Genomic DNA, 25546 nt, shown 5'->3' on the forward strand with positions numbered 1-25546 from the left:
TTTCTTGAATTTCCGTTGTCTCTACTATGTGCATATGTAACGGTGGCTTGATATAGGCATGTGATTGACTTTGAAATACACATGTTGGTGACTGTTAAAAATATAAAAAAAAAGGAGGGCTGGGAAATTTTCTTAAAGAATTCCATGAAACAAGATAACTTTTTTTTTTCTTATGATTTTGGCTACATTAACATTTCCATTCCCATTTTTCTTCTTAAGTTTTAGGGTCCTGTTCCAATTTTATTTTTTTTTTAAAAATAAATGTTGGGTTCTAGTCAAAAGAATTTTCATTTGGGATATCCAATTGTTATGTGCGGCTTAAAAGTCCTTTAGCGGTTGATTTTGTTTTGAAAAATTGCAAAACATACGTTTTCAAGATGAAGAACCAGATCCAAAAACAATCTTGGTTTTTGAGGCCTAATAAAAAAAAATTAATATACCCCTACTATATCCACTTACAAACAAGTACGAGAATAACATTCTCTGTGCTTATCATTACTATGAACTCTACTACAATTTTTTTTCAAATATTATGGATAAAGATATCTCTTGGAATCTACTTGAGATATCATAAGGCGGTCTTTTTTAAAAAGAGTTTTGAATGCAACTTTGCTTAATTATTATTTTTTTATTGTTTGAATTTGATTCAATTTTTGATATTTTTACCTGGGTTTTCGGTTTTTAGACGCCTTCACACTTATTTTTTTATTATAATAACATATATATAATTATATATATTTTCAATTAAAAAATATGCCAATATACTTTTATTCAATGTTTGTTTAAATTCCAAACATAAAAATTAAAAAAAAAAATAATTCATAGTCTTGTTATTAGACAAGGTAACCAGAGATTTTCTCAACAAGTAAGATGGCGTGGGCTCTGGAGAGTTTACACCTTCCTCAACCAAAAAAAAAAATTAGATTGGACGAGATTTTGTAAGCTTTCAATTCTAGATTCCAAAGTAGAGCAAATATATATTAAGGGCCCCTTTTTTTTAAAGGACGTTCTGTTAAAAAAAAAAGGGAGCAGAAACAAAAAAAAAAAATCTCGTGCGTACAAGTCTATATTTGTTTTCTAGGGCCAGTTGGATGGAATAAAGTCTTGAGCAAAATATCAAAAGATTTATAAAAAAAAATGTTATACGATTTAAATAACAGTGATATACTTTTTTTTTTGTCAATGATTTAATATATATGTATATATTTATTTCAACATTTTGCTGCACACCTTCCTTATCACCAAGCAATCTGTTCTGCAAGTACCCTGAGAAGCGATTTGGTGACCCCCCACAAAAGCTGTTTTGCTGTCTTTTCTACACTGCCAAATGGTTTATGGTGGACAACAATTTTTTCTTTCTTTCTTTCAATTTTGTCTTTGCACTTTCACATTTGGTTTTTTTCTTTTCTTCCAGTTAGCGAATTCGCATGGTCTTCGCGAAGACCATCATGGCCAGTGCACATGCACAATGTAATTCCAATTGAGAAACACACCTTGGAAAAGGTTTTTAAAGATATATATATTTTTAATTTTAATTTTGACTTCAAGATCTTCAAAGAAATTAATTTGAACAAAAAATAGAGACAACGGGTGTCTAAACAACAGATGAGTTATTCTAAATGATATAAAATAATATAAAAGTCTGAGACGAATTAATAATGATACTGTATTATTACCTTTGGATTGAATTTTTGAAAAAAAAAAGGGAAAAAGTTAAGAAAAATGAGATTCATTTTAAGTAAACCATAATGATACGTTTAAAAAAAATAATTACATATTATTATACTCAATTGAAAATCTTCAATTTCATTAACAAGTCTTTAACTCAAGATAGCGTCAATAGAGTGCATTTGTTGTTTTTTATTGAGGTAGGTAATTATACTTTTACCCAATATCGCCAAGGTCAATGTTATTATTATATTCGTATGATGACAAAGGGAATACAAACCTAATAAGTTACGTTGACAATAAACTTTTGAATGAAGACATTTTCATAGATAACAGAGAGGTTTCTTGGGAAAACAGAAATGAACCCTGTTGAAGAAAAGAAAAAAAAAAAAAAACAGATATAGATTTTTTTATTTTTATCTAAGCAATAAATCATAACCATGGAACTTTGGTGTGAGGCGTACAAAAGTAACTCTCTATATCACATTTATAGACATGGCGTATTAGGTCCTGAAGTGTTTACGATGAGAGATTGCATAGAGTTGGATGAAGAAAATTTACTGAAACGATAAAAGAGGGTTATGAGCTAAACAATAATGTTTCTCCGAGGTTATAATAGCAACCTCTTATAGCTTGAAAAAAGAAATCGTATTTAGCCGTTTTTTTGGATTCAACAATAGTGCCTTTTGGAACTTTTAAAAATTATATTTTGTTGGAAAAAAAAAAGACACACTTGGTAATTTAATAATAAAAGTTGCAAAAAATAAAAAAATGACGAACGAATATTCAATCTATAACGCCGTGTTTTTTTTTTCATACAATCTGGTTAACAAAACCAAATATAAGCCTTGTATATATCTAATTCTTTAAATAGTTTTTTATTCCAAAGATATAAATACCACTTCAATTTCTGACATTTCCAAAAAAAAAAAATAATATCATCAAGTTTTTGACTTAAATCACTATTCAATCTTTTAGAGAAAGCTACCAAAGTCATTCGTTTTTAAACAAATAGCTTTTCTTTCTACTAAACACAAACACCCCTAATCTACTTCTGCATTTAGGTAGGTTGATTCAATTCATCAAGATTTTAATTTAAAGTTTTTTTCTGACCTTCAGTAATTCCTCTCAGAAGATAAATTCTCGGTGAATTTCAGGTATGCCAGCATAATATTCAACACAACACAAGTCAAAAGCCTCAACTTTATATACTAACTCAAGTACCATTTAAGTCCTTAAAAAAATGAAATTTAGCCTTTTCATGCTTCCAGCTCTGGCTGGAAGTGCCTTGGGTGCTGCCATCCAACCTGAGGCTCTCGCTCCTGAACTTGAAAAGAGAGCCGAAGATTCAACCCTTTCCACCATTGTCACAGCCACAGCCGCAGATGGTTCATGGACTTCTACATACTGGTCTTTCTGGCTTGCTGGATCTACAGCTACAGCTACTGGTGGTTCCGGTTCCGGTTCTGGCTCTGGTGACGGCTCTACTCTTTCTTCACTTGTCACTGCTACCGCTGCCGATGGTTCATGGACTTCTACTTACTGGTCTTACTGGCTTGCTGGTTCTACCGCTACTGGTGGTTCTGGTTCTGGCTCTGGTTCCGGTGATGGCTCTACTCTTTCTTCACTTGTCACTGCTACCGCTGCCGATGGTTCATGGACTTCTACTTACTGGTCTTACTGGCTTGCTGGTTCTACTGCTACTGGTGGTTCTGGATCTGGCTCTGGTTCCGGTGATGGCTCTACTCTTTCTTCACTTATTACTGCTACCGCTGCCGACGGTTCATGGACTTCTACTTACTGGTCTTACTGGCTTGCTGGTTCTACCGCTACTGGTGGTTCTGGCTCTGGCTCTGGTTCCGGTGATGGCTCTACTCTTTCTTCACTTATTACTGCTACCGCTGCCGACGGTTCATGGACTTCTACTTACTGGTCTTACTGGCTTGCTGGTTCTACCGCTACTGGTGGTTCCGGTTCCGGTTCCGGTTCTGGCGATGGCTCTACTCTTTCTTCACTTATTACTGCTACTGCTGCCGATGGTTCATGGACGTCTACTTACTGGTCTTACTGGCTTGCTGGTTCTACCGCTACTGGTGGTTCCGGTTCCGGTTCCGGTTCTGGCGATGGCTCTACTCTTTCTTCACTTATTACTGCTACTGCTGCCGATGGTTCATGGACGTCTACTTACTGGTCTTACTGGCTTGCTGGTTCTACAGCTACTGGTGGCTCCGGTTCCGGTTCCGGTTCTGGCTCCGGCACTGAATCTACTCTCTCCTCACTCATCACTGCCACTAATGCTAACGGTGACCCCACTGCCACTTACTGGTCTTACTGGATTGTCCCAGTTGCTACTGGCACTGGTTCAGTCACTTCTTCCAGTCTGGTGACTGCTACTGATGCTGCTGGTAATCCCACTGCCACTTACTGGTCTTACTGGCTTGTCCCTGTTGGTGGTTCTGGATCTGGTGCTACTGCCACTGAATCTACCCTCTCCTCACTCATCACTGCCACTAATGCTAACGGTGACCCCACTGCCACTTACTGGTCTTACTGGATTGTCCCAGTTGCTACTGGCACTGGTTCAGTCACTTCTTCCAGTCTGGTGACTGCTACTGATGCTGCTGGTAATCCCACTGCCACTTACTGGTCTTACTGGCTTGTCCCTGCTGGTGGTTCTGGATCTGGTGCTACTGCCACTGAATCTACCATTTCTTCTCTCGTCACCGCCACTGATGCTGCCGGTAATCCCACTGCCACTTACTGGTCTTATTGGATCGTCCCTGTTGCTACTGGCACTGGTTCAGTTACCTCTTCCAGTCTGGTGACTGCTACTGATGCTGCTGGTAATCCCACTGCCACTTACTGGTCTTACTGGCTTGTCCCTGCTGGTGGTTCTGGATCTGGTGCTACTGCCACTGAATCTACCATTTCTTCTCTCGTCACCGCCACTGATGCTGCCGGTAATCCCACTGCCACTTACTGGTCTTATTGGATCGTCCCTGTTGCTACTGGCACTGGTTCAGTTACCTCTTCCAGTCTGGTGACTGCTACTGATGCTGCTGGTAATCCCACTGCCACTTACTGGTCTTACTGGCTTGTCCCTGCTGGTGGTTCTGGATCTGGTGCTACTGCCACTGAATCTACCATTTCTTCTCTCGTCACCGCCACTGATGCTGCCGGTAATCCCACTGCCACTTACTGGTCTTATTGGATCGTCCCTGTTGCTACTGGCACTGATTCAGTTACCTCTTCCAGTCTGGTGACTGCTACTGATGCTGCTGGTAATCCCACTGCCACTTACTGGTCTTACTGGCTTGTCCCTGCTGGTGGTTCTCCAGTTACTTCTTCCACAACTACTGCCTCTGAAATTATCTTGACTGACTCCAATGGTGTCCCCACTGCTACTTCCACTTCTTACTGGCTTGTTCCTGTTGTCCCCGAAACTACTTCTTATACCACTTCGGCCTCTGAAGTTGTTTTGACTGACTCCAATGGTGTCCCCACTGCTACTTCCACTTCTTACTGGATCGTCCCTGTTGTTCCCGAAACTACCTCTTTTACCACTTCGGCCTCTGAAGTTGTTTTGACTGACTCCAATGGTGTCCCCACTGCTACTTCCACTTCTTACTGGATTGTCCCTGTTGTCCCTGAGACAACTTCTACCACCGAGTCATCTGTTGAGTCTGATTCCGAATCTACTTCTGCTGAGTCTGTTTCCGAGTCCACTTCTGCCGAGTCTGTTTCTGAATCTTCTGCTGTTGAGGTTTCTGAGTCCACTTCTACCGAGTCTGTTTCCGAGTTTTCTACTTCTGCCGAGTCTGTTTCCGAATCTACCTCTGCTGAGTCTGTTTCCGAATCTACCTCTGCTGAGTCTGTTTCCGAATCTACCTCTGTTGAGTCTGTTTCCGAGTCCACTTCTGCCGAGTCTGTTTCTGAGTCCACTTCTACCGAGTCTGTTTCCGAATCTACTTCTGCTGAGTCTGTTTCCGAGTCTTCTACTGCTGTTGAGGCTTCTGAATCCACTTCTGCTGAGTCTGTTTCTGAATCTACTTCTGCCGAATCTGTCTCTGAGTCTTCTACTGCTGTTGAGGTTTCTGAGTCTACATCTGCCGAGTCTGTTTCCGAATCTTCTACTGCTGTTGAGTCTGTTTCCGAGTCTACTTCTGTCGAGTCTGTTTCTGAATCTACTTCTGTCGAGTCTGTTTCTGAATCCACTTCTGCTGAGTCTGTTTCCGAATCCACTTCTGCTGTTGAGACTGTTTCCGAGTCTTCTACTGCCGTTGAGACTGTTTCCGAATCTACTTCTGCTGAGTCTGTTTCCGAATCCACTTCTGCTGAGTCTGTTTCCGAATCCACTTCTGCTGAGTCTGTTTCCGAGTCTTCTACTGCTGTTGAGGTTTCTGAGTCCACTTCTGCTGAGTCTGTCTCTGAGTCTTCTACCTCTGCTGAGGTTTCTGAGACCGTTGTCGTTTCCGTCTCTGAGTCTGTTGCTTCTATCGAGTCCTCTGTTGCTCCTGTTGTTTCCTCTGATGTTATCTCTGAGGTCGTTTCAGTTTCCGCCTCCTCAGTTGAAGCCGTTTCTGAGACTGTCGTTCCGATTGAGTCTTCTGAAATCGCTTCTGAGTCCGGTATTGTTGTCACCGTCACTTCAACTTATACTACTACTTACGTTACATCTGAGGCTAGTACTTCCACTACTGTTACCAAGCCAGTTACTACCACCTACACTACTACTATCTATACTCAGGAAACCACTAGTGCTCCTGAGGTTATCACAACTACAAGTAGCGTTGTTAAGACTATTACTTCAACTATTACCAACACTTATACCAGCACTTACACTACTCTTGTTGATGAAGTTACTGTCACTGTCACTGAGCCTTCTGAGTCTACTTACGTCACTACTATCACTGAGTCCGCTGTTGTCACTGTCACCACTACACGTGGCTCTGACTCTGATTCTGGTTCTGGTTCTGGTGTTGTCACTGTCACTACTACCAATGAATCCGGTGAAGTTATTACCACTACTGTTCCTGCTGGCTCTGGTTCCGGTTCCGGTTCTGGTGTCTACACCCTTTACACTACCTATACTACTGTCAGCAATGGTGTCACCGTCACTGTAACTGAACCTTGCTCCACCGTTACTCCTGGTTCCGGCTCTGGTGTTGTCACTGTTACTACTACCAACGGTGCTGGTGAAGTTATTACTACCACAGTCCCTGCTGGCTCTGGTTCTGGTTCCGGCTCAGGTTCAGGTTCAGGTTCAGGTTCAGGTGTTGTCACTGTTACTACTACCAATGAATCCGGTGAAGTTATTACTACTACTGTTCCTGCCGGCTCTGGATCTGGTTCTGGCGTTGTCACCATTACTACTACCAACGGTGCTGGTGAAGTTATTACTACCACTGTCCCTGCCGGTTCTGGTTCTGGTTCTGGTTCAGGTTCAGGTGTTGTCACTGTTACTACTACCAACGGTGCTGGTGAAGTTATTACTACCACAGTCCCTGCTGGCTCTGGTTCTGGTTCCGGCTCTGGTTCAGGTTCTGGTTCAGGTTCAGGTGTTGTCACTGTTACTACTACCAATGAATCCGGTGAAGTTATTACTACTACTGTTCCTGCCGGCTCTGGATCTGGTTCTGGCGTTGTCACCATTACTACTACCAACGGTGCTGGTGAAGTTATTACTACCACAGTCCCTGCTGGCTCTGGTTCTGGTTCCGGCTCTGGTTCAGGTTCTGGTTCAGGTTCAGGTGTTGTCACTGTTACTACTACCAATGAATCCGGTGAAGTTATTACTACTACTGTTCCTGCCGGCTCTGGATCTGGTTCTGGCGTTGTCACCATTACTACTACCAACGGTGCTGGTGAAGTTATTACTACCACTGTCCCTGCCGGTTCTGGTTCTGGTTCTGGTTCAGGTTCAGGTGTTGTCACTGTTACTACTACCAACGGTGCTGGTGAAGTTATTACTACCACAGTCCCTGCCGGCTCTGGCTCTGGCTCTGGCTCTGGCTCTGGCTCTGGCTCTGGCTCTGGCTCTGGCTCTGGCTCTGGCTCTGGCTCTGGCTCTGGCTCTGGCTCTGGCTCTGGCTCTGGCTCTGGCTCCGGATCTGGGTCTGGTTCTGGGTCTGGTTCTGGCTCCGGTATCTACACTCTTTACACTACTTACACTGCTGTCAGCAATGGTGTCACTGTCACTGTCACTGAACCTTGCTCCACCGTTACTCCTGATTCCAACTCTGGTGTTGCCACTATTACCACTACCAACGGTGCCGGTGAAGTTATTACTACTACAATCCCTGCCGGCTCTGGATCTGGATCTGGATCTGGATCTGGCTCTGGCTCTGGCTCTGGCTCTGGCTCTGAGGGTGCTGTTTCTACTATCACTATCACTTCAACTCTTGGCTCCGTCTCTAGCTCCGGCTCCGGCTCTGGATCTGGCTCAGGTGTTGCTACTGTCACTACTACCAACGGTTCTGGTGAAGTTATTACTACCACAGTTCCTACCGTTTCTGGCTCTGGCTCTGGCTCTGGCTCTGGCTCTGGTTCTGGATCTGGATCTGGATCTGGATCTGGATCTGGTTCTGGCTCTGGCTCTGGCTCTGGCTCTGGCTCTGGCTCTGGCTCTGGCTCTGGCTCTGGCTCTGGTTCTGGATCTGCCGTTTCTACCATCTACTCCACTATTACCACCGTTTCTGAGGGCGTTACCGTTACCGTTGTCGTTCCTTGCGAGACAGTCTACAGCACTTCTGTGTCCGCCCCAGCTGGCTCTGGTGAGACTACTGCTACTTCAGCTGCTCCCTCTGCTCCTACCGGTGCTGCTTCATCTAGCGCTGTTCCCTCCAGTGCTGCTCCTTCCAGTGCTGCTCCTTCCAGTGCTGCTCCTTCCAGTGCTGCTCCTTCCGGTGCTGCTCCTTCCGGTGCTGCTCCTTCCAGTGCTGCTCCTTCCGGTGCTGCTCCTTCCAGTGCTGCTCCTTCCAGTGCTGCTCCTTCCGGTGCTGCTCCTTCCAGTGCTGCTCCTTCCAGTGCTGCTCCTTCCGGTGCTGCTCCTTCCAGTGCTGCTCCTTCCGGTGCTGTTCCATCTAGCACTGTTCCATCCGGTGCTGCTCCTTCCGCCGGCACCACCCTTTCACCTTCTGCTTCGGCTCCATCATACGCCGTTCCTCAGGTGTCTTCACCTTCCTCCACTTCCACCATTGAGCAAGTCAACGGTGGTTCTGCTGTCTCGGTCAGCCTTGCTGTCCTTGTTGGCTCATTCATTTCCTGCATCCTCCTTGTTTAAACAGGGATTTCTATTTAATGTGTTTATTTATTGATTCTAACGAACAACCCTTTAATGTATTTACATAAAAATTTTGTATTAATGAAAATTTAGTTTAATAAAAATATTTAATTATTTATAATCATAAATTCGCATTGTTTTGACTAAGACGCAGAACAAAAGAAATCATTTAATTTGCTTTTTTCCAGGATACTTAGTATATATATATATATAAAATGGCGGCTCAAATAATTTAACATACACTTAGAAGTGTATGTTAATTAGATATTTTCAACAAACTAATAGTTTGTTAACAATTTTTAAGCAAGATTAAATAATTCTCCAATTCTAAAGCTGAATAATGGGGTCGGCAATACCATAAGTTCCAATATTTGATTTTCAATAATTAAAAATAAACAAATGAATCACTTCAATATTTATTTATTCATTTCTTTATTTATATATACAGTATATATACTAACTAATTGAAAACAATTGTTTGTTTGTTTTTATTCAAGGGTTATAGAATTATATAACAGCGCTATCCTTCTTGTCCATACTATATACCTTTTCATTTTCATAATAAACTTTTAATTTTGGCTTCAACATTAATTGAAAACAATCACTTTCTTGGTTCGGACCGAATCTTTAATTAATGGCTGCATCTTATTTTTCTTCACGTTTTATCGAAGCTATTTATTTTAAATACAGCTAAGGCATCATTGTACGATATCTTAAATGGTTCTTTATAATGTACAGTTTTTTTTAATAGGATTTTTAATCAATGTTTGTTCCTATTGGTGATGCACGTTTTATTTTACCACAACCTTAGTGCGTGTTATCATTGAGGTTGCCCATTGCCTTCGCCCATATTTAAAACCGCATGATTTTTTTTTTTTTTTGAAGGTTCCTTTGTGATGTATATATATAGATAACCAACTTCATTCTTAACCCCATAAAAAAAACCTTTTATCCCCATCATTTTTCTTTCTTCAATTTTGTTTTATCAATTCGATATATATCAATATTTTTTTTTTATATATACACTTCAATTTATACTTTATTTTCAACTTAAATTTTTAATTTCTCATTACCAATGTCTTTTTTCAATAAAAAGTACGCTGACCCATTATACGATGACGACGATGAGCTCAGCTATCCTATCCCTCGCAGATTCAAAAGAACTTACACTGGTTTGACCCCCAAGGAGCTCAAAACAATTGACTCCACAGTCCCAGTAGAATTCCGTAACACATGGAAAAAATATGCAGTTGGTGAGTTTAAAGGCAAGGAAGACTTTCAAGCTGAGTTTGTGCGTCATGTTGAAACCACATTGGCTCGCTCTCTGTTCAATTGCGACGAACTAGCTGCTTATCAGGCTGCTTCGCAGGCCATTCGTGACCGCCTTGTTGTTGCTTGGAACAAGACTCAGCAAAAACACACCACGGATGACCCCAAGCGTGTTTACTATTTATCACTCGAGTTTCTCATGGGCCGTGCTCTTGATAATGCGCTCTTAAACCTTGAAGTCAAGGAAATTGCTGGCGATGGTGTCAAGGATTTCGGGTTTCGCTTGGAAGACCTTATCGAACAGGAGAAAGACGCAGCACTTGGCAATGGCGGTCTAGGGCGTTTGGCTGCATGCTTTATTGACTCGCTAACAACGCTCAATTACCCGGGCTGGGGCTACGGTCTACGCTACAACTATGGTATCTTTAAGCAAAAGATTGTGGATGGGTATCAAGTTGAAATGCCCGACTACTGGTTGACGTTCAACAACCCGTGGGAAATCCCCCGCACGGAGATTGCAATTGACGTTATGTTTTATGGGTATGTGCGTAAAACAAGAACGGATGATGGCAAGGAAAAGAAGATTTGGGAAGGCGGCCAAGTCGTTCAGGCCGTTGCTTACGACTTGCCGGTGCCTGGGTATGCGACCGAAAATGTCAACAATCTTCGGTTGTGGTCGTCGGAACCAAGCCGTGAGTTTGACTTTGCCAAATTTAACGAAGGCTCGTATAACGAGGCCTTGCATGAGCAGCAAGAGGCTGAGACCATTTCAGCCGTGTTGTACCCCAATGACAATTTCCCCTCAGGCAAGGAGCTGCGTCTCAAGCAGCAGTACTTTTGGGTGGCGGCTTCACTATCTGACATTGTGCGACGCTTCAAAAAGACCCAGAGACCTTGGGTTGAGTTCCCTAACCAGGTGGCCATCCAACTTAACGACACTCACCCTACGTTGGCTGTGCCTGAACTCCAGCGTATTTTGGTTGATCTGGAGGGTCTCAAGTGGGAAGAAGCTTGGGATATTGTTACTAGTACTTTTAGTTACACTAACCATACAGTGCTTTCGGAGGCTTTGGAGAAGTGGTCTGTGGGGTTGTTTGGGAATTTACTTCCTCGCCATTTGGACATTATCTATGACATTAACTATCGCTTTTTGCAGTTTGTTGGAGCCAAGTTCCCCGGAGATGTTGATCTTCGTCGTGATGTTTCCATTTTCGAGGAGAAGGGCGACCAAAAGGTGCGCATGGCTTATCTTGCCATCATTGGGTCCCACAAGGTTAACGGTGTTGCACAATTGCATTCGGATTTGATTAAGCAAACGATCTTTAGCCAGTTTGTCAAGGTTTACGGGTCAGATAAGTTTATCAATGTGACTAACGGTGTAACTCCCCGCCGCTGGTTGCACCAGGCCAACCCAGCCCTATCTGCACTTATTGCTGAGAAGCTGGGTGGGTACGGGTATCTTAACAAGCTTGACCAGCTCAAAGGTCTTCTCAAGTACAAGGACGATCCTGTGTTCCAGAAGCAGTGGATGGACATTAAGTTGGCTAACAAGGCGCGGTTGGCTGCATTGGTTAAGGAACAGAGTGGAATTGAGCTTGACTTGAATGCACTTTTCGACATTCAGGTGAAGCGAATCCACGAGTACAAGCGCCAGCAAATGAATATCTTTTCAGTAATTTGGCGTTATTTGAAACTCAAGTCTTTGTCACCTAAGGAGCTGGCCAAGGAACAACCAAGGGTGAGCATTTTTGGTGGAAAAGCTGCACCTGGATATTACTTGGCCAAGACAGTTATTAAGCTGATCAACTCTGTAAGCCAGGTTGTCAACAATGATACTTCAATTGACGGGAAGCTTAAGGTTGTATTTATTGAAGACTATAATGTGTCCAAGGCAGAAATTATTATTCCTGCATCTGATATTTCCGAGCACATTTCGACAGCTGGTACTGAAGCCTCTGGTACGTCCAACATGAAGTTTGTGCTGAATGGTGGTCTTATTATTGGAACTGTTGACGGTGCCAACATTGAAATCACAGATCAGGTTGGCGAGGACAACATCTTTTTGTTTGGACACTTGGCCAAAGACATTGAAGGGCTGCGATACATTCACAGGTCAGGAGGATCAGTATTGGATCCTCAGTTGGCTAAGGTGTTTGAGGCCATTGATTCTGGAGTGTTTGGAGACCCCACGATTTATGGGGATTTGAGTACTGCTATTGTTGGGTATGGTGGTGATCATTATTTGGTGTCGGACGACTTTGCATCCTACTTGGAGGCCCATGATAAGATTGATGAGACATTTGCGAACAAGAGTGCATGGGCTGTTAAGAGTATTACAGCAGTTGCCAATATGGGATTTTTCTCTTCGGATCGGGCCATTCAAGATTATGCCAGAGATATTTGGAACATTGTACCTGATCCTTTGGATGAAGAGGATGTGTAAGGTGAGAAGAATGAGAAGTTAGTTTGTACTTTATTTTTATTTTATTTTATTTTTTAAAATTTTAAAATTTTTTTTTAAAGAATATATATATATATATATATGAGTGAAATATTGAAAAAAAAAAGTGAAAAAAAAAATAATTATATATCAGGTTTATATAAAATAAAAAAAACATTTTTAAGCTTTTCGTAATGTCGTTTACACATTCTAATTAGTGGAGATCTTACAAACCTTAGGTTTAGTAACAGCAAAGTTTTGCGGGTATTAACGGTAAATACCTTTTTTAAAAGGTGGGGAGAAAAAAAAAGGTGGGGAAACTAAATATTTCATTGGCCATTTGGATTGTTGGTAGTTTATTTTTGTTTTATTTTTTTATACAAAATAATATATATATATATATATATATTATAAAAGCACACAAGTCATTAAATAAGTTAAACAACAACAAAAAAGATTCATCAATTCTCGGGAATTTGGGGGGTCATGGTAGTAAAGAGTAGTAAGATTCCGGGCGAGGCATGTGGTCAAAAAAATTTTTTTTTTTTTTTTTTTTCAAGTCACAAACAGAAAACGGGTATTGGTGTAAGTGAATGCAATGATGTGGGGAATAAAAGGACTAATGGATTAACCACCAGCCCCTCTCCTCTTTCTTGAGATTACATATCTTGTTTTAAGAAGCGGGGACAGGAGCCATTCCTAAACGAGCATGCTTGAGTTGTTCCAGGACAACAAAAGTAAGAATTGTTTGAGGGCCTAGGCGCATGAATGAAGGCAACCATCCACGAAAGGCAAAGCCAACACCTTCAGTCTTGACAGCGTTTTTAAGAATGGAAAATGCTGAAGGTTTTGTAGAGCCCGTGGAAGCGGTATGACCTTCCATGATGCGAGTTTTAACAACATCGATGGGAGAACAGATGGTGGTGGCCACAAGACCAGCAAGCAGAGAACTTGCAAAATGGGTTGTTTTTGATTTAGTATCGAGGCCAAGAGCGACGAGAGCTCGTTTTGCTTCATCATATGAAACCACTTGGGAGGCAGTCATGAGCACACCACGAGAGATATTGGGACCGATACCAGTGTAGAGAGCACGGAAACCCCCAGCATCTTCTCTAACAATGCGTATCAGGCCGTCAATGGCATTACGATAGTTACGTTGTTGTGATTTGGGAAGAGAGCGATCGTTTTGCATGCGAATGTTGACAATGTCAGCAGGGTTTCCAATTAAACCGCCACAGGCACCTGCAATCATGGAAAGTGGGAGAAGAATGTATGTAGGAGGTGCTGGGTACTCTTGGCCAACAGGAACAGATCCTGCGTAATAGAGATGGGAGGCTTCCTTTTTGAGGTATTCGTAGACACCGAATCGGGTTGTAGAGTAAGTACCTTGACGCAGAAGGGATGCTGAGAGACCAGAGTAAATGGCAAAGAAACCTTCATTTCTAATGATAGAGATAAACATGCCAACGAGGTGTTGGCCTGGTTCCTTTGCTGTTTGGAGACGGACCTTTGTGAGATCCAAAGGATGAGTGACCATAGCAGCAGCCATGGATGCGAGACCTCCATACCAGAATCTAATATTAGAAAAAGAGAGAGAGAGAGATGGTTAGTTGTGGTGGGGAGAGAGGGTTTAGTATTGTGAAACATACGGGTATTGTTCCTTTTTGATGGCAACTGGTGGAGTTGAGACCATAGTTGTAATTTGTTGTTTTTGAAGAACGAGAGCACCGGCAGCAGCGGCAGCGGCAGCAGCAGTACTTTTAGCAGCCGAGGATGATGATGAAGATGAGCCTGGCATTTGTGATTGAATAGGAGGAAAGAAGAGGTATAGAGTTTTTAGTTTTTAGTTTTGAGTGATGGTATGATGAGGATATATTAATATATATTAATTGATTGCTTGATTGATATATATATATGGATATATAAATATAAGAATTGGTTGGATCTCTGTGAGTCCGATTGACAAGGGTATATATTGAAATGTAAAAAAAAAAAGTTTTATATGAAAGAAAAAATAAAATAAAATAAAATAAATTCAAGTGGAGAAACAGGCAGGTATTTATATGTGTGGCATTTGTTTTGCTCTTGCTTTTGGATTATTGCTGACCAAAATGACGAAACAGGAAAATTAGGCATAAAAAAAAAAAATTTTAAAAATAAAAAATAAAAAACAAAAAAAAAATTTTAAAAATTTTAAAAATTTTTATTTTTTGCTGCCGCATGTCAAAAAGTTAATCCGAGAAAACATATATCGGCTACCTACTTCCCTTGTGCATACACACACACACACACACAAAATAAGGATTTTTTTTTTTTTAAGACAGACAACTGGTCGACCCGACTGTACGGAAGTCCCGGTGGGTTATTTTTTTTTTTTTTTATTTGGTTGATTCAAAAAAATACCAAAAAATGTTAAAGAAATTTTCAAAAAAAAAACAATTTGTGTCAAAATCCCATCTTTAAAGAATAAATTTATTATTTATTTATTTATTTTTTTATTTTTGACAATTAACAATATTGTTGAAGATCAAAAAAAAATAAAAACTCCAGTAAGGGTTTTTTTTTTAATATTTCCGTCTGAGTCATCGGGGCCAAACACCCGGCACTTATACAAATACACAAATACATTTATTTAAATACAATACACACACAGAACAAACAATCTACACAGACTCCGCATAGACTAACTGAAACTTTTGATAACGCTGGATTCATCATATCATAGAAATTATAAGATAAAATCAAACAAATGATGGACGTTTAAGCGCGCGCCAACTTCCCACATGGTCTCAATTGATAACAACAACAGCAACAACAGCAACAACAGCAACAACAGCAGAAACATCTACAACAGTTTTCGTTTCTCAACTGAAAAAAAAAAATTTTCTGATTACTAGCCGGAGTTATAGAATCACGTGTACGACTGCTTGGACCCGGGAGAGTCTTTTAAACGCGTTGCCCAGAAAAAAAAAATTAAAATAAAATAAAAAATAAAAAATAAAAAATAAAAAGACCCGCCGCTGCAGCCATCAAAGTGGGAATAAATCAAGCTTAGGAACAAAAAAAAAAAAAAAAAAAAAAAAAAAGCAAACAATACAAAAACAACTGAAGCTAATTTTCTTAGCAATAAGCAAGAATTGTTTTATATCTTCATTTCAATGCATTGATCACAAATGTTTGTTTGTTTGCTATAAGCAACTTAAGATATATATATATATATATATATATATATATTGTAGGCTTGCGGGTCATATGTTAAACACGGAAATATTGGTCCCTCACGAAACTACTCACACACATCACACACATCACACACACAAATCCTTTCTTGACCCCTCCTTGACATTCTCCGTTGTCCGGGCAACAATCAATCGCTCCAACAATAGCCTCTTCTTGTGGCATTTTCTATGAGAAACACATAATCATCCTCTTAAAATCCACTAAATGCAACAACAATATAATAACAACAACAAACCTATCCCATCTCCTTAATTTAAAATCCGACCCTCCCTGAAAGCCACAAAAGTCATTTCTTCTATCGGTATTTTTTTTATCAATTATTAAATATATATTTATATATATATTTATATATATATATATATTTTTTTTTTTTTTTGTTTTTGTATGTAAAGAAAAAAAAATACACCTTAAGATAAGACTTGCAAAAACAAAAAAAAAAAAAAAAAATTATCCATTCGGGTACCGGTGCTCATATAAGAGCCGTGTCCCGTAAAACAAACAACAAATTGAACCAACTTAAACCGAACCCAACAAATTCACCCCAATCTTTAAAAATAATAATAAAAAAAATAAAAAAAAAAAAGGCACACACACACACACACACACACATACAAACACCTAACCCTCAAACTCTTTAGGCATTTTAGCTGGATGAGGAAGGTGCTGCTGGAGGGGCTGATGAGGAGGGGGTCGATGGTGAAACCAATGGTGGGACCACAGTAGAGACTGCTGGTGTCGAAACCGACTCTGAAGCAGAAGATGGTGGTAACGACGAAGATGATGATTCATGTCCCGAAATGCTGCTGTGTCTAGAATCCTTACCTCCTGTATGGCCTTTAACTCCACCATAAATTACTTTGCACGCATGGTGCCACAGTCCACGACACCGCGATACCCAGTCATTGGACCCGGTCCCATCATTACAGCCAATGCTTTCATTTGTTTTCATAGGCTTCACCTCTCCAGCATTACTTTTGCTTCGGATCCGACTAAAATGTCCAGTCTTGGTGCCACTGCTAGTAGTGCTACTGACTTTGCCACTGCCCACAAAAGCCTCATCCACAGGCATAGATAACGGCTCAGGCAATGTCTCGGGCGATGCAACAAGTGTTTCTTGCTCAACATGAGCACTAATACTGACCCCTTCACCTCCCTCAGACCCACCTAAACTCTTCTTGTCTTCCTGTTTCAAAGTTTCAACTGGTTGAACACTTTCCAGATATTCACCACTCTTTTCTTCCTTATCTTTCGTAGTAACATCCCTATCACTACTCACATGTTCCTCTTCCTCGGCCTCGGTTGGAAGTCCTTCTCCGGCCGCAACCTTCACTGCTGCCTTCTCTAATATTCCACTGCTGCTACTGCCCCTGTGACTACTGCCATGGTAGTGATGATGATTGTGATTGTGATTGTAATTGTGATTGTGATTGTAATTGTGACTGGTTTCCGTACTTGCCCCTGTAGCAACACTGCTGCCTCGCGTGCTTCGACCAGTTCCACTCCCAGGACTGTTGCTCCGCTCTTGAGCAAGCTGTAATGTGTGATCCAACTGCTTCTCAAAATCCTCCTCAGCTATGCGCCCATTTCTGCTGCCAACGCCAGCGCCAGCGCCCAGTTCATTATTATTGTGATTTCTATTCCCATTATTATTACTGCTGCTGCTGCTGCTGCTGATGCTGCTACCTACACCCCTATCTTTCCCAGCCGCTATCGCAGCCGCTGTCAAGGCATCTGTCCGTCCATTCACAGAAAGTTGCTCCTCAATCGTCTGATACAGTCGGTCTCCTTCTTCATCTGCTCCTGTCGCTGCTAGCAATCCAACACCAGGGTACAAACTGTTGCGGCGACTCTGTAAAACACTACTACTAGTACTGGTGCTGGTTGTATCTCCAGTATTGGTATTCGTCCTTGTTGTATTCACGCTAGAAAATGAACCCCTAGGCTCACCAGACGTTAGGTTCTCACTGCTAACCATGGGACTTGTTTTTAAAGACTTAGTCTTAGGACTGGCGCTATTGTCCTCACTATTGCTCTTATTCTTCTTTACACCGCTTGTCTCATCCAATGGACTAACGTTATCTTCGGTAACTGCCTCCAAACCAGCTTCTGATAGCACAGATGCTTCGTTTTTGCCAGTCACAGCTGAAACTACTGCCGCAGCTTCCACACCTGCTGCAGTTGCAGCCGCCACAGCCAAGCTGTCTTCTCCGCGTTCCTGCGGCTGTTTCTCTACTCCATTGCTCTTTTCTGTCTCCTCCGAAGCACCACTTAGGTTTGGCCCGGAGCTCGGTTCCCGAGTGTCGTAGAAAGTTGTCTGGTTGTTTTCACTGTTGGAACTGCTGTTCTCACTACTCATCTTTTCCCCTTTTAAGCTATCAATGGTTGTCGTTATTAAAGAACTGGATATTTATTAAAGATTTAAAGAATTTTGAGAAGGGGGTTTATATATAAATAAATAATAATTAAAAAAAAAAATTTTGATTGAGGAAAAAGAAAGAAGGAAAATAATTTTTTTTTTTTTTTAAGTGACTTGCACCCACATACAATTTACACAACGAAAGACCACCATTATAATATAATTATATTCCCTCTTATATAAGAAGCACGGAATCGCTGTGTTACTAACAACTAGTCTAGGTGGCATGGTTTTTTTTTATAGCGCACTATTTTAGGAAATTTTGGTCTCATGTGCGGCGCAAGGTATATTCTGGAATCATGGCACGTGAGTCCTATATATAATAATAATAATTATAATGATATTAGAAAAAAAAAAAAATTTAAATGGCTTGTGATTGTCGAGTCCTTCGAAAAGACCTTTGAACATTTTATGTCAAATTGAACCATCCATAAATTTATTAACTTTAGATTTATTTGAAATCTAGAACTAGAATCATCAAATTCAAAATTGAATAAATAAACATTTAAAAACTTAAAATTTTTAATCTTTTGAGACATAAAAAAAAAAATACAAGTCTGCTTTTAAGCAGAGCCATACCTGTATTACAAATACCCTTAAACTAGGCACTCCCCCAGGTTGGACAACAAACAGAACTGGCACTAATAAAGGTCATGTTTCGGAATGGTATAAGATGATAAAAAAAAAAAAAATTGACAGAGATCAATACCCTTAATATTAATATGATATCTGCATATTTTTTTTTTTTTTTTTTTTGTAGATCTTTGTCTGATACTGATTATCAGTCAGCCTCGCTTATTACTTTAATTGGTTCCGAGGTCGCTCACAATATTTGGCATTCCAAAGTTGTGATGATGATGATACAACAAGTTATTCAATCTAAAATTCAATAACTAACTTCACCTGTTAAATGACAATTATTGACAAATTCTGGGACTAACTAATTTGAAAAAAAAAAATATAAAAAATAAAAAATAAAAAGAAAATATATTGGCATTTTTTTTTAGGATAAAACCAAATCAGTGATTTTTACAAACTCTTGAGATATCTCTTTTTGAGCAGAAAACTGTCAAAGCCAACAATAACTCTTTATCTGAAAAAAAAAAAAAAGAATTCCCGGATAATTTAAATACTTGACGAGTTCAAATTTTTAAAGAAAAAAAAATATAATTCCTTGTATTCATTTATACATAACTCTCTCATATCCAATTTTTTACAAGTGGTTAGCCTGAACTATTGGAAATTAAAAAAAAAAATGAATTCAATTCATTTCCCCCCCCTTTTTTTTTTTTTCAAATTTATACTTAAACCCATCAAATTTCGGACCTTCCCTATTTGGAATATCTTTTTTTTTTCTGTTTCTAATTCTCTGTTCCGCTCGCTAATTCACAAAATTAAACCTATTCAATTTAAAATTCGATAGTCACAAATTTTCCCTTTTTTTTCTTTATTGAAATTTATATATATAAAGTATATTTAACTGTCCTCATTCCTTCTTTTTTTTTCATTCTTCTCTTCACTCAAAATGACTTCAAACTCTTTTGCACCTTTTCCATTACCATCATCTCTACCTTTAAACCCTAAAGCAAGAGTCAAATCAATTCCAAGCTCAGATCTTTCAAGATACTCACAATATATCCAGCCAGTCACCATTTTATCTCCTCTATCAACTCCTACTACTCCTAAAATAAGTCATGTATCTTCCCCAGAAAATGACAATAACAGATCTTCTCATAAAATGAGATCTTCCGTTAACCTACTCAAACCTCTCCCACGTCTTAACCATCAAAGCCTGACACCATGTCCCAAAACCCCAAATCTATCTCTACAACCTCCTTATCGAAATTCCTCTTATATTAAATCAAATTTCTCAAAAGCCGAACAAGATGATGTCTCAGATAAGCCGTATAGCATGAATCTTAAAAGCATGTATAATTTAGATTGCACATCTAAATTAGCTCTTTTCAACAATTATTCAACAAATTCCCTCCACCAAGAAAATCTTCCACCACTCCCCCCTCTAGACTGGGACTCACCTACAGACCCACAGAACCCCAAAAACTGGAGTAACTTCAAAAAATGGTTTGTAACCATATTAACCAGCTATCTTTGTCTGGTAGTGTCCTTTGGATGCTCTCTTTATGTCACTGCTATTATCAAATTAATGTTTCACTTTGGAGTCTCCCAAGAAAAAATTTTACTGGGCATGACACTTTATCTTATTGGGCTCTCTCTAGCCCCCGTCATTGGTGCACCTTTATCCGAACGCTTTGGACGCAAACTCATTTACCTTTCCATGGTCCCATTATCCATGCTCTTTATGGTGGGTTCCGCAAAAGCCCATAATATGAAAACAGTCTTGGCTTGTCGGTTTTTTACGGGATTATTTGGTGCACCTGTTCTTGCCATTGCCGCTGGAACTATTGCAGATCTTTGGGACTTGGATATGCTAGTCACAGCCATGACTATTTTCAGCATTGCTCCTTTGGCAGGACCCATTCTTGGTCCTATTATTGGAGGTTATGCATTACAAAACTTCAACACTAGTTGGAACATGGTCTTTTACATACAGCTTATTTTTGCTGGTGTCGCAATCCCCTTCCTCATCATTATGCCAGAAACCTTCAAACCAGTTATTTTAAAAAACAGAGAAAAAAAACGTGAAAAGGAAAAGAAACGAATTTTAGAAAACAAAAATGAAAATAATACCATTGACACTTTTGACGGCCAAACAACATGTGTTTCTCAAACTTGCAAAATTTCGAGAATCTTTCATCAAACCCAAAAATCTTTGAAATACACAGTCTTTTTCCCCATAAAACTCTTGTTTGTGGAACCTATTATTCTCATCTCATCTATCTACACTTCTTTTGTATTTTCCATTCTTTTTGCCTTTTTAGAATCCTACACCTACATCTTTGTTGGCAAATATAAATTCTCTCTGGGTCAATGCGGGTTAGCTTTCCTGGGTATTGCTGTTGGTCTCATCATTGCTGGCATTTTTTTTATTCTTGCAGACAGATTTTATCTTCAAAAACTCTTCAAGAAGCAGAAACAAGAAAAATTGGCCACCATGAGCTCACAAGAAAAAATTAACCAATACAGTGCCTCCAGTGTTCCTGGAATACCTGAATTCGACATTCCAATCTCCCCAGAACAAGTATTAGTAATTTGCAAAATAGGATCCATACTTCTCCCAATCTCTCTCTTCTGGCAAGGCTGGACTGCTCAATACAAGCTTCACTGGTTGGTACCATTAGCTGCCGGTATTCCTTTTGGTATAAGTTTAATTTTTATTTTTTTCAGTCTCATTGTGTACATTGAGTTTATTTATAACAATGATGCTGAGATGCTGGCATCAGTGTTTGCAGCTAATAACATTTTCCGCTATCTGGTTGCCTCAGGGTTCCCTCTATTTACTATTCGAATGTACAAAGCGCTTGGTATTGCCTGGAGTTCTACGATTTTCGGCGGCATTGCTTTCATTCTTGTTCCGGTTCCTTGGCTTTTTGAATATTTTGGACCCTGGCTGCGATCAAAGTCTAAATATGCCAAACAAAAAAGATCAAAAAGAACAATTCCAACAAGAAACTTTAAATAATAATAAAAGCAGTGGGCAACTAGTAACAGTAACATACATCCCTGAATCACTACAAAGCTCAGTGACTGATTTAACTCTTCATAGCAATGATATGACTACCGACAATTCAAGTAATAACAGCAGTTCTACTTCGTTGGAGTCAGAAAAAAACAATATATGCATGTACACTCACAGTCAACCGTTTTATTCAAGCAATGATCGTCCACTCTCAAATGCAAACAGTTTTATAGCAATCGGAAGTAATCCTTATCTTCCATCAAACCCTTCCCAAACTTCGTATAAACCTTGGACAAGTGCAGAAGTGACTGAAGAATATCAAATTCATGAAAACAATGAAAATTTGAACAATTTTTTTTAAAATGAAAAAAAAAATCTTTTGTAATTATTAATATAACATTCCTATACATGCATTTGCATATTAAAATGAAAAAAAAAAAAATTTTTTTTTCATTTGCAAAATAGTCTTAAATTAATAATAAAAATAATGCTTTTCCCTCTCATTTAACCGGGTTTCAAATCTTAGATTAGCGGGCCTAGGCCCCCAACTTACAAAAACTTTAAAATTTGCATTATTCTTAGTTGGCCCACTAATAGTTAGTTGACTAAAATTGTGTTTAAAATCTTTAAATCGAAGTTTTTTTTATTCAATTTTAATTTTTTTTAAAGTATTAAAATATGACATTAACGTTTATGCTATCTTTATAATTAACAACTTTAGCGACTTGTCGTCTAATATATGTACCTTTTCAGTACGGGTTATTTTGATCAGTGTGCCTCCAGTAGCCCTGAAAATATGCCCTAATTCCTGCATATAAGGAACTAAGAAACTCACTTTGTTGGTCCCAAACCTATTCAACCCATTTCTACTTATATTCAAAGACTCCCAATTATTAATTAAGCTCTTTCAACAAGAATATGGACTGCAATCATATAGAGTATAATTAGAATGAACTAAAGAGCTAGTTTCTTGCTCGCCAGGGTGGCTCGGGAATTTCAGGGAGTTGTGTGCTCTCGTACACTGCCTCAAAAAAAGAAAAATGTCTAAAAATTAAGTCACTATCTTTATTATTTTAAATTATAGAAATAAGTTTCAATGTTTGTTTGTTTGTTTTTATTCAAGGGTTATAGAATTATATAACATCAGCATCTGCGCTATCCTTCTTGTCCATACTATATATTTTTTCATTTTGATAATAAACTTTTAATTTTGGCTTCAACATTGCATCTCCAACAGCCCGAAAATAAGTCCTGATGCCAGCTTACGAGGAACAGGGGGTTAAAATAACCAAACCTTCCCAACCTATCTCCACTTGTCTTCATCAACGCTGTTTTTCAAACGCTCTATACTAAAAAAAGTGATGATTTTTTATCAAGAATGTACTATTGATTTTTCTTTTAATTTTTTTAACAAAGCTTGCGGATTTAGCTCAGTTGGGAGAGCGCCAGACTGAAGTTACAACATCAGTCTAGTTTATCTGGAGGTCCTGTGTTCGATCCACAGAATTCGCATTATCTTTTTCTTTTTATTCAATAGATGCAATTTTTCATTGTTTTTTTTTTTTTAATATTTTTATCAATTTTTTCTTATCCGGAATGTTGATATTTTTTAAATGTGTTGTGGTGAATATTAGAAAACTTAAAATCACGAACAAGTTTGTAAGCATTGTTTGTTCGACATCTACAATGTATTTAGTTGATATTAAATACTTATTTCTTACACTAAAGCGAATTTTTTTTTTTTGACTATTTAAATTCAATGGTTTAAATCTTTTCAATAGGTAAACAATTAGATTACAGTGACTCTTTACTAGGACCTCGTTACATGTTTCATTTTTTATTATTATCATTCATAAGAAATTAAGTTTCGACTCTGGTTTATTTTTCTATTCCCTAGTCATTGAGAGAACCTAACCCTTGCGGAAACTCCCATTTATTCTCTTTTGCAAATAGCAAAAAAAAACATTAGCTTCTTACTACAAGATGACAAATCTTTTATTCATTTATGTATGTTCCCCTAGCCCTTGCGTAAAACTCCCATTTATTCTCTTTTGCAAATAGCAAAAAAAATATTAGTTTCTTACTACAAGATGACTAACCATTTTTATGTAAGCTCTCCCAGCCCCATGTATTTTTCTTCTACCAATTTCATCCATGCCTGTCTAAATGTGAGCACAGCAAGTCAATAATTTTTAAAAGAAATGTTATTGTCAGCACTAACAGAGGACCAATCTTTTTTGTAAATAATTTTAAATTAAAAAAAAACCATTATATATTAACCCCTAACCCTGCTAAACCATATTTTTAAGAGTGTTTCTTTCTCATTGATAATTTTTTGTTGGTGAAAAAGGTTTAATTTTGAAGTTTCAAGATACAAATTTTTTAGAGGCGGTAGTAGTAATAGATTTAAACTTTGATTTAAGGTTTTTAAACTTTAAACTTTAAAAAATATTGACTGTAGTTAGGTGAATAAATATGCATAACTATTACTATTACACAAGGGTTAGGGTAATTTCAAAATTAAACTAGTTAGCCTAATTAACAAAAAACTTTTACTTTTTTGTATTAATATCATTGGTTTATATCATGATGTTAAAGAACAATATTTTAAAAACTGAAATATTCTTAATTAAAAAGAAATACATTACTGTAAACGTTCTATAAAAACTAAAACATTTACAAAACATTAAAAATAAAAAAATATTTTGACATGCGTCAGCCCGGAGTCGAACCGGGGGCTCGTCGATGGCAACGACGAATTTTACCGCTAAACCACTAACGCCAAGCTATGTTAAAAAGTATTTTTAATTGCGTATTAAAGGACATCATTGTAATAACCACTAAAAAGTTTTGTTTGTTTGTTTGTTTGAGGGGAAAGGGCTGGATGGTGTAAAGGGTAACACGTTTGCTCGAAAGCGGAAGATACTGGGTTCGATTCCCAGAATACCCCCTTTTCCTGAAGATGTGTACGGGAGTATACACCTAGACTGAAAACCATAGGCTACCCTGGTTACAGGAATGCCGACTCTTCCGTACAGTCTAAATAGCCTGCAGGTGATTACGGGCCGTATCTCTGACGGAAGAGATTAAGAAATACATGGGCGTCCGTGAAGATAAGTGGAAATGGGTTGGGAAGGTTTTGGGATCGACAGACTGGTTCTCCCTGTTCCTCGTAAGCTGGCATCAGGGCCCATCTTCCGGGCTACCGGAGACGCACAGAACAGAAACCACCCGTACTAAAAAGGTACAAATGAAAACCGGCAAGTCACATAGTCAGACAATAAAAGGATAGCGCAGATGCTGATGTTATATAGTTCTATAACCCTTGAATAAAAACAAACAAACAAACAAACAATTTTTTAATTGAAATTAAAATAGTGTTAAGGATCTGTGGTATCATAATATCACAGTGGAGTCGAAATTTGATGATAATCTTTCCAAAATGGTCACGGGAGTGATCATGAAGAAAGATAGTCGAAGGATCTTGAGTAATATTACTCAGTTTCGTACAGGCCATGACAACTTTGGCGCAAGGTTTAAAAAGTTTGGAATTGACAAGGATAGTTACAACTGCAAATGTCGAGAGTTGGAAACAGTTCATCACATTCTGGTTGAGTGTCCTTTGCTTGAAGA

The 25546-nt window shown here is 39.0% G+C and overlaps 5 protein-coding genes across 5 annotated transcripts; 3 read left to right on the forward strand and 2 right to left on the reverse strand.

Moving 5' to 3' along the window:
- Window positions 1–2911: 2911 nt before the first annotated feature.
- Window positions 2912–8950, forward strand: SAPINGB_P001912 (uncharacterized protein; the record flags this gene model as incomplete). Its single annotated transcript, XM_031996632.1, has 1 exon — window positions 2912–8950. One exon carries the CDS (start codon window positions 2912–2914, stop codon window positions 8948–8950), a length of 6039 nt encoding a protein of 2012 aa, XP_031852523.1.
- Window positions 8951–10025: 1075 nt separating this feature from the next.
- On the forward strand, window positions 10026–12662 carry SAPINGB_P001913 (uncharacterized protein; the record flags this gene model as incomplete). Its single annotated transcript, XM_031996633.1, has 1 exon — window positions 10026–12662. One exon carries the CDS (start codon window positions 10026–10028, stop codon window positions 12660–12662), a length of 2637 nt encoding a protein of 878 aa, XP_031852524.1.
- A 670-nt stretch (window positions 12663–13332) lies between these two features.
- Window positions 13333–14457, reverse strand: SAPINGB_P001914 (uncharacterized protein; the record flags this gene model as incomplete). The annotated part of the gene is made up of 2 exons (XM_031996634.1): window positions 13333–14233; window positions 14309–14457. 2 exons carry the CDS (start codon window positions 14455–14457, stop codon window positions 13333–13335), a joined length of 1050 nt encoding a protein of 349 aa, XP_031852525.1.
- Window positions 14458–16542: 2085 nt separating this feature from the next.
- Window positions 16543–18255, reverse strand: SAPINGB_P001915 (uncharacterized protein; the record flags this gene model as incomplete). Its single annotated transcript, XM_031996635.1, has 1 exon — window positions 16543–18255. The coding sequence occupies one exon, from the start codon at window positions 18253–18255 to the stop codon at window positions 16543–16545; it is 1713 nt and encodes a 570-aa protein (XP_031852526.1).
- A 1585-nt stretch (window positions 18256–19840) lies between these two features.
- On the forward strand, window positions 19841–21916 carry SAPINGB_P001916 (uncharacterized protein; the record flags this gene model as incomplete). Its single annotated transcript, XM_031996636.1, has 1 exon — window positions 19841–21916. The coding sequence occupies one exon, from the start codon at window positions 19841–19843 to the stop codon at window positions 21914–21916; it is 2076 nt and encodes a 691-aa protein (XP_031852527.1).
- Window positions 21917–25546: the final 3630 nt, after the last annotated feature.

Source organism: Magnusiomyces paraingens (assembly GCF_902498895.1).
Source record: "Magnusiomyces paraingens strain CBS 517.90 genome assembly, contig: contig2, whole genome shotgun sequence".
Taxonomy (NCBI): Eukaryota; Fungi; Ascomycota; class Dipodascomycetes; order Dipodascales; family Dipodascaceae; genus Magnusiomyces; species Magnusiomyces paraingens.